Source organism: Penicillium bovifimosum (genome assembly GCF_028826915.1).
Source record: "Penicillium bovifimosum strain IBT 22155 chromosome Unknown utg000006l_segment0_segment0, whole genome shotgun sequence".
Lineage (NCBI taxonomy): Eukaryota > Fungi > Ascomycota > Eurotiomycetes > Eurotiales > Aspergillaceae > Penicillium > Penicillium bovifimosum.
In genome coordinates this window covers 765,460-780,096 of record NW_026622715.1, presented here as the reverse complement: position 1 = coordinate 780,096, position 14,637 = coordinate 765,460, and the positions used below count along the sequence as shown (strand labels likewise).

General features: G+C 50.7%; 7 protein-coding genes across 7 annotated transcripts; 4 read left to right on the top strand and 3 right to left on the bottom strand.

Annotated features, from left to right (window-relative positions):
* Positions 1 to 708: 708 nt before the first annotated feature.
* Positions 709 to 2,280, top strand: N7515_007931 (putative nucleolin protein Nsr1; the record flags this gene model as incomplete). The annotated part of the gene is made up of 1 exon (XM_056668675.1): positions 709 to 2,280. The coding sequence occupies one exon, from the start codon at positions 709 to 711 to the stop codon at positions 2,278 to 2,280; it is 1,572 nt and encodes a 523-aa protein (XP_056518505.1).
* An 814-nt stretch (positions 2,281 to 3,094) lies between these two features.
* N7515_007930 (uncharacterized protein) lies at positions 3,095 to 4,581 on the top strand (the record flags this gene model as incomplete). The annotated part of the gene is made up of 2 exons (XM_056668674.1): positions 3,095 to 3,233; positions 3,353 to 4,581. The coding sequence occupies 2 exons, from the start codon at positions 3,095 to 3,097 to the stop codon at positions 4,579 to 4,581; spliced, it is 1,368 nt and encodes a 455-aa protein (XP_056518504.1).
* Positions 4,582 to 5,532: 951 nt separating this feature from the next.
* Positions 5,533 to 6,824, top strand: N7515_007929 (aromatic ring-hydroxylating oxygenase subunit alpha; the record flags this gene model as incomplete). Its single annotated transcript, XM_056668673.1, has 2 exons — positions 5,533 to 6,359; positions 6,410 to 6,824. 2 exons carry the CDS (start codon positions 5,533 to 5,535, stop codon positions 6,822 to 6,824), a joined length of 1,242 nt encoding a protein of 413 aa, XP_056518503.1.
* Positions 6,825 to 9,493: 2,669 nt separating this feature from the next.
* N7515_007928 (uncharacterized protein) lies at positions 9,494 to 10,111 on the bottom strand (the record flags this gene model as incomplete). Its single annotated transcript, XM_056668672.1, has 1 exon — positions 9,494 to 10,111. The coding sequence occupies one exon, from the start codon at positions 10,109 to 10,111 to the stop codon at positions 9,494 to 9,496; it is 618 nt and encodes a 205-aa protein (XP_056518502.1).
* A 94-nt stretch (positions 10,112 to 10,205) lies between these two features.
* N7515_007927 (F-box protein) lies at positions 10,206 to 10,889 on the bottom strand (the record flags this gene model as incomplete). Its single annotated transcript, XM_056668671.1, has 1 exon — positions 10,206 to 10,889. The coding sequence occupies one exon, from the start codon at positions 10,887 to 10,889 to the stop codon at positions 10,206 to 10,208; it is 684 nt and encodes a 227-aa protein (XP_056518501.1).
* Positions 10,890 to 11,408: 519 nt separating this feature from the next.
* N7515_007926 (uncharacterized protein) lies at positions 11,409 to 12,833 on the bottom strand (the record flags this gene model as incomplete). The annotated part of the gene is made up of 1 exon (XM_056668670.1): positions 11,409 to 12,833. One exon carries the CDS (start codon positions 12,831 to 12,833, stop codon positions 11,409 to 11,411), a length of 1,425 nt encoding a protein of 474 aa, XP_056518500.1.
* A 685-nt stretch (positions 12,834 to 13,518) lies between these two features.
* Positions 13,519 to 14,565, top strand: N7515_007925 (putative catechol dioxygenase; the record flags this gene model as incomplete). Its single annotated transcript, XM_056668669.1, has 2 exons — positions 13,519 to 13,769; positions 13,866 to 14,565. The coding sequence occupies 2 exons, from the start codon at positions 13,519 to 13,521 to the stop codon at positions 14,563 to 14,565; spliced, it is 951 nt and encodes a 316-aa protein (XP_056518499.1).
* Between the last annotated feature and the right edge of the window lie 72 nt (positions 14,566 to 14,637).

The window sequence follows — 14,637 nt, the reverse complement described above, 5'->3', positions numbered from 1 at the left end:
GGTACTGGACTGGTACCCACTCCGTCCACGCGCTAAGTTCCTGGGCTAACTTCTTTGGGTAGGCGGAGCTGTTCTGCCAGCCTCCGAAATTTTTTTCCAAAAATTTTCTTTATCAGAGCTGCTGGTCCCCCAGCTCTTCACTTTTTTTTCTTCTTCTTCTTCCCATCCTCTCTTCTTCTTTCTCTCATCCCATCACAAGAAGCAGTCTGTTTCAGGTTGCTTTTCTGTTTCATCACACAAAACACTTCACTTCACTAACTTACGCAGTTGCGTGGGATTCTTTCCGTAAGTTCTGACAGATATTCTGGGGGCTTCTTATCTTTCTGAGGGCTGTGGGCTTGACATACATCTATTCTGTGGGCTCTGTGGGAATCTTCCTCGTGGGTTACATATTCTAGACAGTATCAGCTGTCGGTCGCTTGTGGGCTTGAAAACTTGTCCGTCCGTGGGTCGTGGGTTGTTGGTTAACGTCCAGTTTGTGACTAGATCACTTCTGGCAGTTCTTCTGAGGGCTGTTGTTCCATTTTTACATCCAAATACACGGGTGCTCGAGGGATCGTGGGCTTTGCCGCACATACTACAAGAACTTCAATTGTCCTAAGTATGTGCCACCCTACCCGAGCTACAAGCGAGCCTCCCAGCCTTCTCCCTAAGTCATCCCCTTCCACAAAGATCACAGGCTAACATGTTGTCTCCCATCAGATCACAATGTCCAAAACCTCTACCAAAGTTGCCGATAAGGCCAGCAAGGGCAGCAAGGCCTTGAACAAGGTCAAGGATGCCGGTGTCACCAAGTCCTCCAAGAGCAGCAAGGCTGTTGCCAGCAAGGTTGCTGCCAAGGTTGCCGCCAAGGAGAAGTCTTCCAAGAAGTCAAAGAAGAAGGAGCCTACTCCTAGCTCCTCCGAGTCTGAGTCTGAGTCCGATGAGGAGATGAAGGATGCCTCTAGCTCCGAGTCTTCCGACTCTGAGTCCGAGGAGGAGAAGCCCGCTCCCAAGAAGGCCGAGAAGAAGGTTGCTGCCAAGGCTGAGTCTTCTGACTCTTCCGACTCTTCCGACTCTGAGTCCGAGTCCGAGGAGGAGAAGCCTGTTGCCAAGAAGGCTGAGAAGAAGGTTGCTGCCAAGGCTGAGTCTTCTGACTCTTCCGACTCCTCCGACTCTGAGTCTGAGGATGAGAAGCCCGCTACCAAGAAGGCCGTGAAGAAGGTTGCTGCCAAGGCTGAGTCTTCTGACTCTTCCGACTCCTCTGACTCCGAGTCTGAGGAGGAGAAGCCCGTTGCCAAGAAGGCCGAGTCTTCTGACTCCTCCGACTCTGACTCTGACTCTTCTGAGTCCGAGGCTGAGGCCAAGAAGGCCGAGTCTTCCGACTCCGAGTCTGGCTCTGACTCTGACTCTGATTCTGAGGAGAGCGAGGAGACCCCTGTTTCCAAGAAGCGCAAGGCCGATGAGGAGCCTGCCGCTGCCGCCAAGAAGTCCAAGACTGAGGATGTTCCCGAGGGTGCCTCCGCCAACCTCTTCATCGGCAACCTGTCATGGAACGTCGATGAGGAGTGGCTCCAGCGCGAGTTCTCCGAGTTCGGTGAGCTCTCCGGAGTCCGCATTGTCACCGACCGCGAGACTGGTCGCTCCCGTGGCTTCGGTTACGTTGAGTACACCAACGCTGCCGATGCTGCCAAGGCCATGGATGCCAAGAAGGGTACCGATCTTGATGGTCGCACCATCAACCTGGACTACGCTACTGCCCGTCAGTCCAACCCCCAGCAGGGTGCCGACCGTACTCAGGCCCGCGCCAAGTCCTACGGTGACCAGACCAGCCCCGAGAGCGACACTCTCTTCGTTGGCAACCTTCCCTTCAGCGCTTCCGAGGATGCTCTCCACGAGGTCTTCGGCGCCCAGGGCTCCGTCCTCGGTATCCGTCTGCCCACTGAGCAGGAGACCGGCCGCCCCAAGGGTTTCGGTTACGTTCAGTTCTCTTCCATTGATGAGGCCAAGGCTGCCCACGCTGCTCTCCAGGGTCACGAGCTCGAGGGCCGTGCTATCCGTCTCGACTTCAGCACTCCCCGTCCCCAGGGTGGTGACCGTGGTGGCTTCGGTGGCCGCGGTGGTGGTCGCGGTGGTGGCCGTGGTGGCTTCGGTGGTCGCGGCGGCGGCGGCGGCTTCGGCGGTCGTGGTGGTGGTGGTCGCGGCGGTGGCCGTGGTGGCTTCGGTGCTCCTCGCGGTGGTGCCCTCAACAAGGGCAAGGGTAGCATCCCTGAGTACAAGGGTACCAAGGTTACCTTCTAAGCTTGTCATTGTTTCCAGCATACGGTTCTGATTTTTGCAACATATCGGTGTTCATGGGTCTCAAGCCTGGTTTGGCTGGGAGAAAAAAGTCCGTGTTTAATTATGTGTAATATGATCTTAGCTCAAGTACGGAGTATCTCAATTTGATACAACATTTCCATTTTTTCATCAAGGCATCTTTCATGTACTTCGTATCGCGTGCAACATTGTAGCCAATGGCGAGTATACTGCCACTGGTTGCCGTCTTCCCCGCAATTTCCTTTGTTTTTTCTTTGTCTTTTAACTCGCGAAGGTAGTTGGGCTCGTAGAGTTCTACTTCTTCCCTACTTCTTTGATTAAATCATCGATGAAAGGATATCGTTTGATTCGTTTCTCAAGATCTCCGATCCCTTCGTACTTTCAAGAGTATCTCCTACCATTTCGCATTTCTACTGAGTACTGATGAACCCCTCACGTACCCGTCACGGGCAGCAAATCACCTGTTCGGTCTGCTGATCACCTCATCATTCGAATCTGTCCAGAGCTTCTCTCTTTCGTCATATCCTCCATTTTGGCTTCATTTCTCGATCAAGGCATCATCCTTTGATTGATCCCTAACTTTTCCCTTTTGTTTTTCTTTCTGTTGGGACTTTCTTTTCTTGTGGCCAAACATTCGTATAGTGCTTTGGGCATCAGTGATCGACGACTCCACATCGATAAGATAGTCTCCTCCCCCACGTTGACCGCTCCCTTGGACCCAGGGTGGCCTGATTCCTACTCTTATATCTCTATTCTCATACAACCTCTCTCTTATTCTTTAATACACTCCCTGGCCATGCAACCAAATCACTACGACTTACTGGGTCAGGTGCGCGATCCTAGAGCCGCAAGTCGGATGACGCACGATAGCCATCAGCCGCTTCGAGATAACGGTCAGCCCCAGTCATCTGCTGCGACGCCCATGAGATCAGAGGGTATGTACTTGGTCCTTTTTATAATCCAGCCGGTACTTCCCCTGGAAATCGACTTTCAATATGCATACATACAAATCTCTCTCACATCTACACAATGTACTCACTACGATACTATATAGACTCATGGATCGACGTGTCCTCGCAACCGTCCTCTTCCTCGATCTCCTCTGCTGCCACCAATGATGATATAATAACTACCGGATTGCGGGTTGAACAGGGAGAGGCGGGGGCATGGCCGCGTCGTACCCGGCGACGTCGTCTCCAACACCTTGCTGCTATTACAACGGCGCTGGTGGACTACTCATCGCGAGATAACAGCCAAGCTACTAGCAGCCAAGAAGAATATGAGGAGAGTGAAAGCGAGTCCGATCGGGCTCTCAGCAGTTCAAACGAAGATATGGGTCGCCCACCGCTCCCATCTGCGCTGTCTGCGCGCTCTGCACCACGCTCGTCGAGTTCCAACGCCACCTCTAGCGATGATGAAGATGATACTTCCACTGCCTTGGGGATGGGTATCAGTCCATCACCTTTTGTCCCTCAGCCTAATATTTTCACACATCCACCAGCCACGTCAGAACCTGGGTGGTCTGCTCGTCGTCCTCAACACAATACTGCGTCTAACTCCAGGTTGCCTCGTAGAGAATCATACCCCAGTCCACAGCAACCGCGGAGATCTCAATACCAGCACAGCCCTTACAACATGTTCTCTCCCTCTCATCATGCCGACCATGATGCTGCCCTTCGTGCCAGTCTATCAACGCTTCTTTCATGTGCCGCTGCCGCCAGGGGTCTGCCGAAAAGTGATAACCATACATCACCCTCTCCAGCTCCTCACTCGCGAAATACCCATCCAGCTTCATTCCGGTTAGTAGGGGAGTCAGTGGCTATGGGCGAAGAAAGCAGCGACGAAGAGGCCCAATCCTCACCGCGGCACCCAGAGACAAGTCCATCGATAGGAGAACCACCGAGACATATGAACGTGCCAACAGTGCCTCTTGGTGCAGCTGGCGGCAAAGCAAAGCGCCGGTCGAGTTCATCCAAAGACCGCAGTGGTACCTCGAAGAAGAGCCGCCGCACCAGCATGACGGACTCAAACGCTCCTGTCAATCCCACAATCATGACATGGGTCCTCAGCGCCGGGGTTGTCGTTTTGTTTTCAGCCATCAGTTTCTCTGCTGGATACATGCTCGGTCGCGAGGTTGGGCGCACCGAGGTCGGTATGATGGGTGATGGTGTTCCCGGTCCTCGTTCTTCTGCGGCATGTGGCCAAGAAGCAGTACGCGGTGGACTCCGGAAGCTGCGATGGGGATCTGCGGCTGCAGGGTCTGCTAGCCTTGCGTCGATGTAAACCCTCATGAATAATGGCGAAACGATTCCAACGAGTTACGATGCCAATGCAGGCGCATGTGATGTTGATATTATGCCAAGCATGAATGCTTGCACCTAAAAATGTTCGTATCTTGTTATTTGATTGGTGCTTACTTTCATCTTATTGACTGCTTGACAAGGATTCGGCTATCATTTGCGGCAGGCTTTTGTGATTACCTGCCAATCAAGAATCGGCGCATCTCTATGTTTATGCCGGTGGCTTCTTCCTGAGGCAATGGAGTTTTGGTTAAAGTTCTAGTTGGGCTTTCTATGATGAATTTTTTCTTACAAGCCAGCGCAACCCTCAATATACCCTCGTTTTCTTGCCTTGATTTATATATATCCTCACTCGGTGAGAAATTTGAGTTGTTTGACATTCATATCTGCTTGCCATATCTCAAGTCCTATCTTGGGCATTCGATCCGGGTGCTATCCAGCCCTAGGTGACATGTAAATCATCTTCTTTATGTCTGCGTATCTGCATGGTCATAAGCCTTCCTAGCCTCATTAGCATGATAACCCGGAAACTTGGGATTTCCTTCAATTCGATACTTCCGTTGGTCGTGGAACCCGATCAGCGAAGTACATGACAGGCGAGACGTGGCCAGCGGACTATAACTGCCGGAACGGGTGTTGGACGTGATCAAACTGCCTCAACAATTTCATTATGGCGTCAAGTCCATTGATTCCTATGGAATGTAGGACGATGCTGGCGGGTTGGCGGGTCCGATGTCTGCTCTGGGAAGGCGAACCCGCCTCCCGATGGGTTGACCTACCAACTTGGCACTCATCCGTCCATATGATCGGAGTATAGGCATGACTATCGGTCCGGTTTCCAACAATCTCAAATGATATAAAGAAGTACTGATCATGGCAAACAAAGCGACAATTGGAAGACACACTCTCAACCGATCCTTTGAGATACTTGGCCATGGCTTCGATGTTAAACTACTTTGGCTTCAGTACCCCTGCCTCTGAGAAACAAGCCAAAGATTCGCCCGTGCGTGCCTTACCTGCATCATGGTACACTTCACCCGAGATGTACGAGTTAGAGCGCCGTGCTATCTTCTCGAAGAGGTGGCTCTTCATCACCCACAGCATGCGACTGAAGGAACCTGGCGATTGGCTCCGCTACCAAATCGCAGGTTTCGACTTCATCATCACTCGTGATCGACAGGGAAGCATCAATGCATTCCACAATGTCTGTCGACACCGTGCGTACCCAGTTGTCGAGAAAGAGGGCTCCGGCAATTCCAAGATCCTAGCGTGTCGGTACCACGGCTGGTCTTACGGACTAAACGGCAAGCTCGCAAAGGCCCCGGGTTACCAAGACCTGAGCAACTTTGAAAAGGATCAGAACGGTCTGTTCAAAATCCACGTAAAAGTCGACGTCAACGGCTTCATCTGGGTGAACATGGACGCCAACGAAGTCCCAGAAGTGTCATGGGAGCAGCACTTCGAGAACGTCGACAAACAAGAACGCTATAAAGCCTACAGCTTCGATGACTACGACTTTGATCATTCCTACGCTCTCGACGGTGACTATAACTGGAAGATCCTGGCGGATAATTTCAACGAATGCTACCACTGCCCTACAACGCACGCCGATATCCCCGAATTCCTCAACTTAGAGTCCTTCGACAGTGATCTCAAAGACGGACACATCCAGCACCATTGTGAATCAACACCAGAGCAGATCGAGAAAGGTCTCTACACAGCCAGTACATACTACTTTCCCATCTCCGCCATGGTTGTCTCGTGAGTCCCCACGTCCTACACCTCCTCCGGTCAATCTAACAAACCCACAGACCCCATTTCATCATGATCCAGAAATTCCTCCCCTCAAGCCCCCAAACCGCCAAGATGGCCTACGAAATCTACCGAAACCGCAACTCCTCTGACGCAGACTTCAAACTCATCAGTGATATGTACGCGCGTGTCATGCGCGAAGATAAAGTCCTCTGCAACAATGCACAGAGAAACCTCAACCGAAACGTGTTTACTAACGGCGAGCTACACCCTAAGTACGAGAAGGCGCCGCTTTTCTTCCAGAGCACCGTTCGTGACGCTATCATGGAGCATTTCGAGCGCGAGAAGGCTGAGGGTCATCAGATATGGCCGGCTAAGCCGAGGGTGTCTTGTAATGCGAATGTCAGTGAGAAGGATGAGGAGTTTTGTGCGGCGCTAGCTTGTGAAGCGAAGAGTGGGGTTTTGGCTTGGTGATTTCTTTTGAGATGGAATTGGCTGTTGGTTTAGTGGTTTCTGTTGCATTTTTTGGCTAGTACCTAAGTAATAATTCCCAAATTGAACACATGTCAGCGAAGACAGATCTGATGTAGTGACCCGATTGCCTTGATCCTCTTCATAATTGCAAGGTTCAAGTGCTATGTAGCAGCAAATCTGGCAAAGATGCGCCGAAGCAAAAGGAAGTGAGGCCTGATAGATCAGGCACTAACGGCTTTTGAGTCGGCGCGTCACGCGTCGCGCGTCGCCATCGCCGCGTGAGACGTCCTCCCGTCTTCCAAAGAATGCCTACGCCGAGAAGACCACATCGGGTTAGCAGGTCAGACTACAAGTTATCAAGTAGTTGTCCTCAATCACTATTCACTTATTCCCGGAGATTTACACATCTTACTGGGTGAAGCTAACAACATGTCCCCATTCCACTTCCCCCCAGTGGTGCTTGAGATCATTGTCTCCCATGCGGACAAGCAGACTCTTAAGGACATCCGACTAACAAATCGCATGCTATGCTCCTTTGCAACGACTCGTCTATTTTTTTGAGATCCCATTGCTTGGCTACGAGGATTTCACCTGCGAGCGCTTTGAGTCCATCATCACGCACCCAAAGTTGAAGGATCTAGTGCGCAAGGTTGTCCTGGACCCTGACGAGTCCGTCTGCGTGAGTAACATATATAGATCGAACTATACTGCCCATCAAACATCCAGTTTTTCAGCTAATACGCGGCAACTCAGGACTCCGATGATGAATGGGAGAGGGAAATAATTTTGGATGCGCCTGACAAATGGCAAGGGCTCCTGACTAAACTCCCGGATCTTCCTAACCTTGAAAGTGTTGTTGTGCGCTTCGTCGACCGACCTCCTGAGCGCAGTTTCCTGGCGGCCGACAGAAATGACTTTCGAGAAACTCGATTAGACTGGCTGGGCACAGCTCTTCTCTCTTTACCGAAACCATTGAAAGAACTCGAGATCGAGAACCAGCAAAATATTACACCAATCGGGAAACCGATTTCCAAAGTACTGAAGAGTTTGAAATCGCTGAAATTGCATGTCATGCACGAAGTGGACCCGCGTTGGCCGGACGAGGAAATCGAGCGTCGTGCACTCAAGGTTCGTGCATGCTTGAGCTCCCTTGAGCCCTATCATCTGGTAATCTGAGCTAACGCTATAACCCATCTACCAGAAATCAGCAGTAGAAAAGTTCTACGGAAGGGTCCTGAAATCAGTCTGGCTAAAGCCCACAATGAAATCACTCGAGAAACTCTCTCTGGGATCCGAGTTCTACTGGGGATTCTATCCCAAGCTCAACCTGGAAGGAGTGCACTTTCCGAAGCTGAAGTCACTAGCTTTGGGCAAATTCTCCTTCTTTGAAGACAGCCAGCTCGACTGGCTTCTCTCGCATTCAACCCTCGAAGAACTCCACCTCGATGATTCTCCGATCTTGGTCCACACGAAGATTGAATACCCCTCAAAACACCTTGCCAAATTCCCGATACCAGAATCCGATATGACATATCAAAAAGATGAAAAATGGGGGGACGGTGCCTTGCTTCACAACTACGATCGCCGCTGGTCAGACTACTTTGCCTCCATAGAGACAGGTCTTCCATGTCTCCGTCGCTTCGCATTCCGTCCCAAGGAGCATAAGAAAGATTTGGCTGGTCAGCCTGTTTTGAGAAGAGCTCGGTATATGGCGTTTGATGATTCAATAACTCGTCTGTTCCATACACCGAATAAGCTTGCACCGAATAAGACGTTTGGTGTTGGCCACCATGTGTGGATACCTTGTGATGATGAAGACCGTGAGGCATTGAAGGCTTTGTATCGGACAATTGGGCAGCGGCTGGGCAGCGGGAGAACTACTGTATGATATCGGGAAGTGCGTGATTCTGTACAAGTTCAGTGCTAAGGATGGCTTCAATCAATCACTCAAAGTTCGATTAACATTTTGGAGCCTAAATAAGGCAGTAGACACAAAAAGAATGCGTGGATGGACCCTCCACCTCTCTAACCTAGTCGCCTCTCTTCCCGTATCCCACGTTAGCTCCTCCACGTCAAGTTCCCGGCCTGGTCCTGTGACAAGATCAGACCACGTTCTCGGCATCCTCACTCCCAGCCTCGATTGCCGCTTATCCTTCCTCAGGGCCAAATCAGGCAACACGTATTCGAATAGTAGCTACAGGCCCCAGCAAGGCGATTATGGTTCTAATCCATTCAGGGGCATATGCTAGTCTATTTGGGATTATGATTAGTGACTCCCATATACATACCTACTGGTTATTGGTGAAGTACTTATAGAAAGACAGTAACCTAGTGAAAAGGCATAACTAGTGACTACCTATTTATCTGGGGATATCATAGTTTGAAATGACTGAACTAGGTACAAGCCATCACCATAACTCCTCCACAACTGATCAACTTCCATCATCTTCTGGGTGCGCGTGAAAAATCTGAGGATTCCGCATAAGACTATCCAGGAGTGCCTGTCGGCATGGTTAGGTAGGCGTGTCTATATCCCGTGGGAAATGATTATCACCATGATTATCATACAAATAAGCATCAATACGCATCAAACATACCACCATAATTACCATAATCAAAGTCATCAGGAACATCCATCATAATCATGCCCGATGGCCGAGGTAGTCGTCTTATCCGTCTTGGTCCTCGTCTTCTTCGTCTTCTTCGTCTTCGTCTTCTTCGTCTTCATAGCCGTCTTCATACCCGTATATGCACCGCCGGATATAGAATGCGACTTTTGTTCCCTTGAACATATCCCGGAGAGACAGCAAACATTGCTCTGCGGTTTGGCCGTCTGGGATTCGTTGCCCGGGAAATTTGCTCGCTGCTGTGACGTCAGGTGCGGAGACATCCAGATCGGTCAAGTGCGGATACAGGCCCTTTTTGCAGTCTGTTGCGATGTTCTGGGCCATTTCCCGAAAGGAAGACTTACATTCTTCAATGTGTAGGGCTTGTAGTGTTGCCGGAAATTGAGGATGTGCTGCAAGATAGGCATGAGAGACAGTAAGATGCTTGAGCACGGAAAAGTCGGCAAACGAGCCATACTTAACGAGGGTAGAATTGTATTCCTCGAAACTCCCAATCTCGTGTGCAAATTTCTCATTGGCGATCTCGACGTGGAAGTACTCGAGGGTATCCTTGTGCTGAAGAGCCTCTTCGGTGACTTGTGCAGCGTTGAATCCAGGTAAGCACCCAAACGGTCCATGGGGTGTGTACCTGAAGGATTTCAGGCTTTTGCACGCCCGCATAAATTTTCCGAGGGCCCCGTCCCCCAAATGGCATCCGTATAAGAAAAAGGTGTTCGCTGACAATGTTCCAGGCGTCCAGCTAGACGGGAAGACCCTATCGAGCAAAATACCGCGAGTAAGAATCGTTTTTTTTCAGCTTGGGAAGAGACAGAAGCTCCTGGTGATGTTGCATGGGAAAGCCCATTTCCCTGTCGGCGGATTCAATGCCTACCGTCGTGAGGTTGGACAAAAATGATGGATCTCGCCTGAAGAAAACTGGAAATGGCTCGAAATCGGTCCCACCCACGGGCATATGCAGGGAACGAAGATTGGGCGTTTTGTTGACCAACAAGGCTATGAAGAGGCCAAGATGATTGTTGTTCATGGCCCGAATCCAGTCTTTCTCCACATCGCCCAATTGAAGGTCCTTGATGACGCCTTCGTAAAACTTGATGTGGCGTTGCTCAATGCACATATGTGAATCGAAATATTCGTCTGCGAGAGGCGCGATACTGATATACCGCACATGCTCTCCAAGGTCAGGACGTGCATAGATTGCCTTGGTGAAACAGATGGTTTTGTCGCAATCGCGATCCTCATCCTTATCCATAAAGTTACGGAAGAGGAGAGGTTGAGCTAACTCGCGGAAATTCCGCGAGACTAGGCAGATATTGCATAGATCATCAGTCCCATCACCATTATCCAGATCGAAGTCGTCTTCTAACCACCCATAGGGGTCGGCGATGAAAGACAGAATCTCCTGCAGGAGCTCCTGTGGGAGGTCCTGAAGGTTGGCCATGATCTTGGTACTGTCCGTTGTAGAAGAAGGCGAGGTAAAGTGGTAAACCGACGTAAACAATGATTCAAAAAAGGGATATGGTCCTGACGCGTCAATACACGTGAAGACCGGCAGAACCCCAGGCCCAGGGCCCATGCCGTACGGTCCCCACCAAGGCGGTGAGGGCTAAGTCAGGATGATTAGGGCTCTGATTCAGGGGCATATGCTAGCCTGTTTAGGATTAGTGACTCTCCCGATATACATACATACTACTGGTTGTTGGTGAAGTGCCATAGAAAGACAGCAAGTGAAAAAAACATACATAGTGACTATTTATCTCGGGATATCATAGTTTGAAGCAACTGAACTAGGTACAAGCCATCACCATAAGTTCCACACAACTGATCAACCTCATCTTCTGAATGCGCGTGAAAACCTGAGATTTCCGTATTATGACTATTCCAGCAGGCCTTCGGCATGGGTAGGTGTGTCTATAGACCCAGTGGGAAATAATTATCACCATGATTATCATACAAATATTCACAAATAATCTACAAGATCATAATTATAATTATGATTATTCGATTCTTCGTCTTCCTCTTCGTCTTCATACCCGGGTGGTGGCAATCTGCACGACAAGATAGCGAACTTGACGTTTGTTCCCTCGAAGATATCCTGGTGAGACAGCACACATTTCTCTGGGGTGTCGTACTCTAAGTCTCGTTGCCCGCGAATTTTAATCGGCGCAGCGAGTTGGAGTTCGGAGACAGCCATATAGGTCAAGTGCGGATACAGGCCCTTTTTGCAGTCTGTCGCGATGTTCTGGGCCATTTCCCGAACGGGAGAATAACAGTGGGAGATGTATAGCTTTATTAGCGATGCCGGCAATTGAGGATGTGCTGGAAGATAGGCATGAGAGACGTCAAGTACCTTGAGCACGGAGAAGTCGGCGAACGAGCCATACTTAACGAGGGTAGAATTGTATTCTTCGATGTTCTCAATCTCGTGTGCATATCTATAAGTGGCGAACTCGACGTTGAAGGTCTCGAGGGTGTCCTTGTGCCGAAGAGCCTCTTCGGTGGCTTGCGCAGCGTTGAATTCAGGTGCGCATATGTCTCTGCACCTGAACGGAACCCCGGCAGATCTACTGTACGCGAAGGTTTTCAGGCTTTTGCACGCCCGCATAAATTTTCCCAAGGCCCCGGCCTCCAAATGGCATGCGATGAAGACAACTGTATCCGCCAATAATGTTCCAGGCGTCCAAATAGACGGGAAGGACATATCCAACAAAACATCATGACAAATAAATACTTCTCTGAGCTTGGGAAGGGATAAAAGCTCCCGGTGATGTTTGATATCGTAGCCGATTTCCGCATCGACAGGTTCAATGCTTACCGTCGTGAGGTTGGACAAAAATGATGGGTCTCGTCTGAAGAAATATGGGAATGGCTCGAAGGTGGATTCACCCACGGGCATATACAGGGAACGAAAATTAGGCGTTTTGTTGACCAACAAGGCTATGAAGAGGCAAAGATGGTTGCTGTTCATGGCCCGAATCCAATCTTTCTCCATATCGCCCAATTGAAGGTCCTTGATGACGCCTTCGTAAAACTTGATGTGGCGTTGCTCAATGCACATGTTTGGATATAACAATTTTAATTTGACTGGGAGAGGGGCGATCCTGATATGGCGCACATGCTCTCCAAGCTCAGGACGTTCATAGATTGCCTTGGTGAAACAGATGGTTTTGTCGCGATCGCAGCGATCGCCATCCATCTCTTCATCCGGAAATTTGCGGAAGAGAAGAGGTTGAGCTAACTCACGGAATTTCTGCGAGACTAGGCAGATATTGTATAGATCATCAGTGCCATCACCATCATCCATCTCGTGTAAGTCATAGGTGTTGCGGATGAATGACAGAATGTCCTGCAAGAGTTCAAGTGGGAGGTCCTGAACGTTGACCATGGCTTTGGTACTGTCTGTGCATGTACTGTGTAGACAGAAGGCGAGGTGAACCGACAGAAACAATGACTAGTTAAAAAGGGATTTGGTCCTCACGCATCGTGAAGCCCGGCAGTGTTGGTGTTGGAGGCTACGGCATTTGGCTCGTGCACGGAAGAATGATTCCTCCGTGCCGGTCACATGCCGTAGCCTCCAACACCAACAGGCAGAACCGAATGCGGAATCAATCAATGAATCACTTGACTTTCACTTGACTCAGCACAGCACACGAAATCCGGAAGTCTCGGAGAGGCAATACTAAATGCCGGGAAACCCCATCACATGATAAGCAAAATATGGCTGAGTCAGCGCATCGGCCGAGCAATTGCCGGGTGGGACACACAGGAATTATCCCGGGGGCCAGCGGGTAAGACCTACCCCGGCCACCCCGCGCTGGTATAATACTGGACCAGCCGCCACTCGGCTGTTGGCGTTGACCGATGGGAGAATGGTACGATTCGTGATTCACCCCATCGCCCCATTCGGCATGTGGCGACGGTATTTTTGCGGGTTTGGCAAAGTTGCGGCTTTCCCACATGGATGACCAGCCGAAGGATGTGCCGTCGCCGACCGTATATAGACCTTGTGAAGGCCTCGCTGAAGTAGTTTTGGTTTCTTCAATTTATCAATTCTTCACGTTTCTCACACAATGTCTCCCAAGCGCCAGTTCGACCCCACCTTCACCCCCTCTGTCATCAATGGCATGGGCCCCAAGACTCCCGAGCGTGCTCGCGTTGTCTTGGGTTCTCTCATTAAGCACATCCACGACTTCGCTCGTGAGGTTGAACTGACCTCCGCCGAGTGGATGCTCGGCGTTGAGTTTATCAACTCTATCGGCCAGATCAGCACCCCTATTCGCAACGAGGGTCACCGCATCTGCGATGTGATCGGTCTCGAGTCGTAAGTTTCACTCCGGCATATCTTTTTCTTTTTCTGCCAAGAATCAAAACGGCAGGGAACAAAAGACTTAAAAGGCGCAAACTAACGTATTACCAGTCTTGTCGATGAGATCGCCAACAAGATCGTCACTGAGGATGGTGTCTCTCCCACCTCCAACGTCATTCTCGGCCCCTTCTGGTCTCCCAACGCTCCATTCCGCGCACTCGGCGACAGCATCATCCAAGACCCGAACCCCGACGGCCGTGTTACTTTCATGCACGGTACCATTCGGGACATGGAAACCGGCAAGCCGATCGCCGGCGCCGTCCTCGACATCTGGCAAGCTTCCGCCAACGGCCAGTACGATTTCCAGGACCCCGCCCAGACCGACAACAACCTCCGTGGCAAGTTCCGTTCCAACGAGAAGGGTGAATTCAACTGGTACTGCTACCACCCAACCCCTTACTCCCTGCCCACCGACGGCCCCGCCGGTGTCCTCCTCAACCTGATGGACCGCTCCCCCATGCGCCCCGCCCACATCCACCTTATGATCACCCACCCCGACTACGCCACCGTCATCAACCAGATCTACCCCAGCGACGATCCCCACCTTGCCATCGACTCTGTCTTCGCCGTCAAGGACGATCTCGTCGTAGAGTTCAAGCCTAAGACCGGCGACCCCAAGGCTTCCCTTGACTTGGAATACAACGTCAAGATGGCGCTCAAGAAGCACCACCCCAACCCCAACTCTGCTCCCCCTGTGTCCTCGTTCGAGCGTCACGCAAAGGCCGCCAAGGAGGCCCAGGGAAAGCTTTGAGCGCATTGAACAGTACAGAAATATAGGGACGGCGTTCGAGATGGGTCATGTACATTTTAGCATTTACTTCAA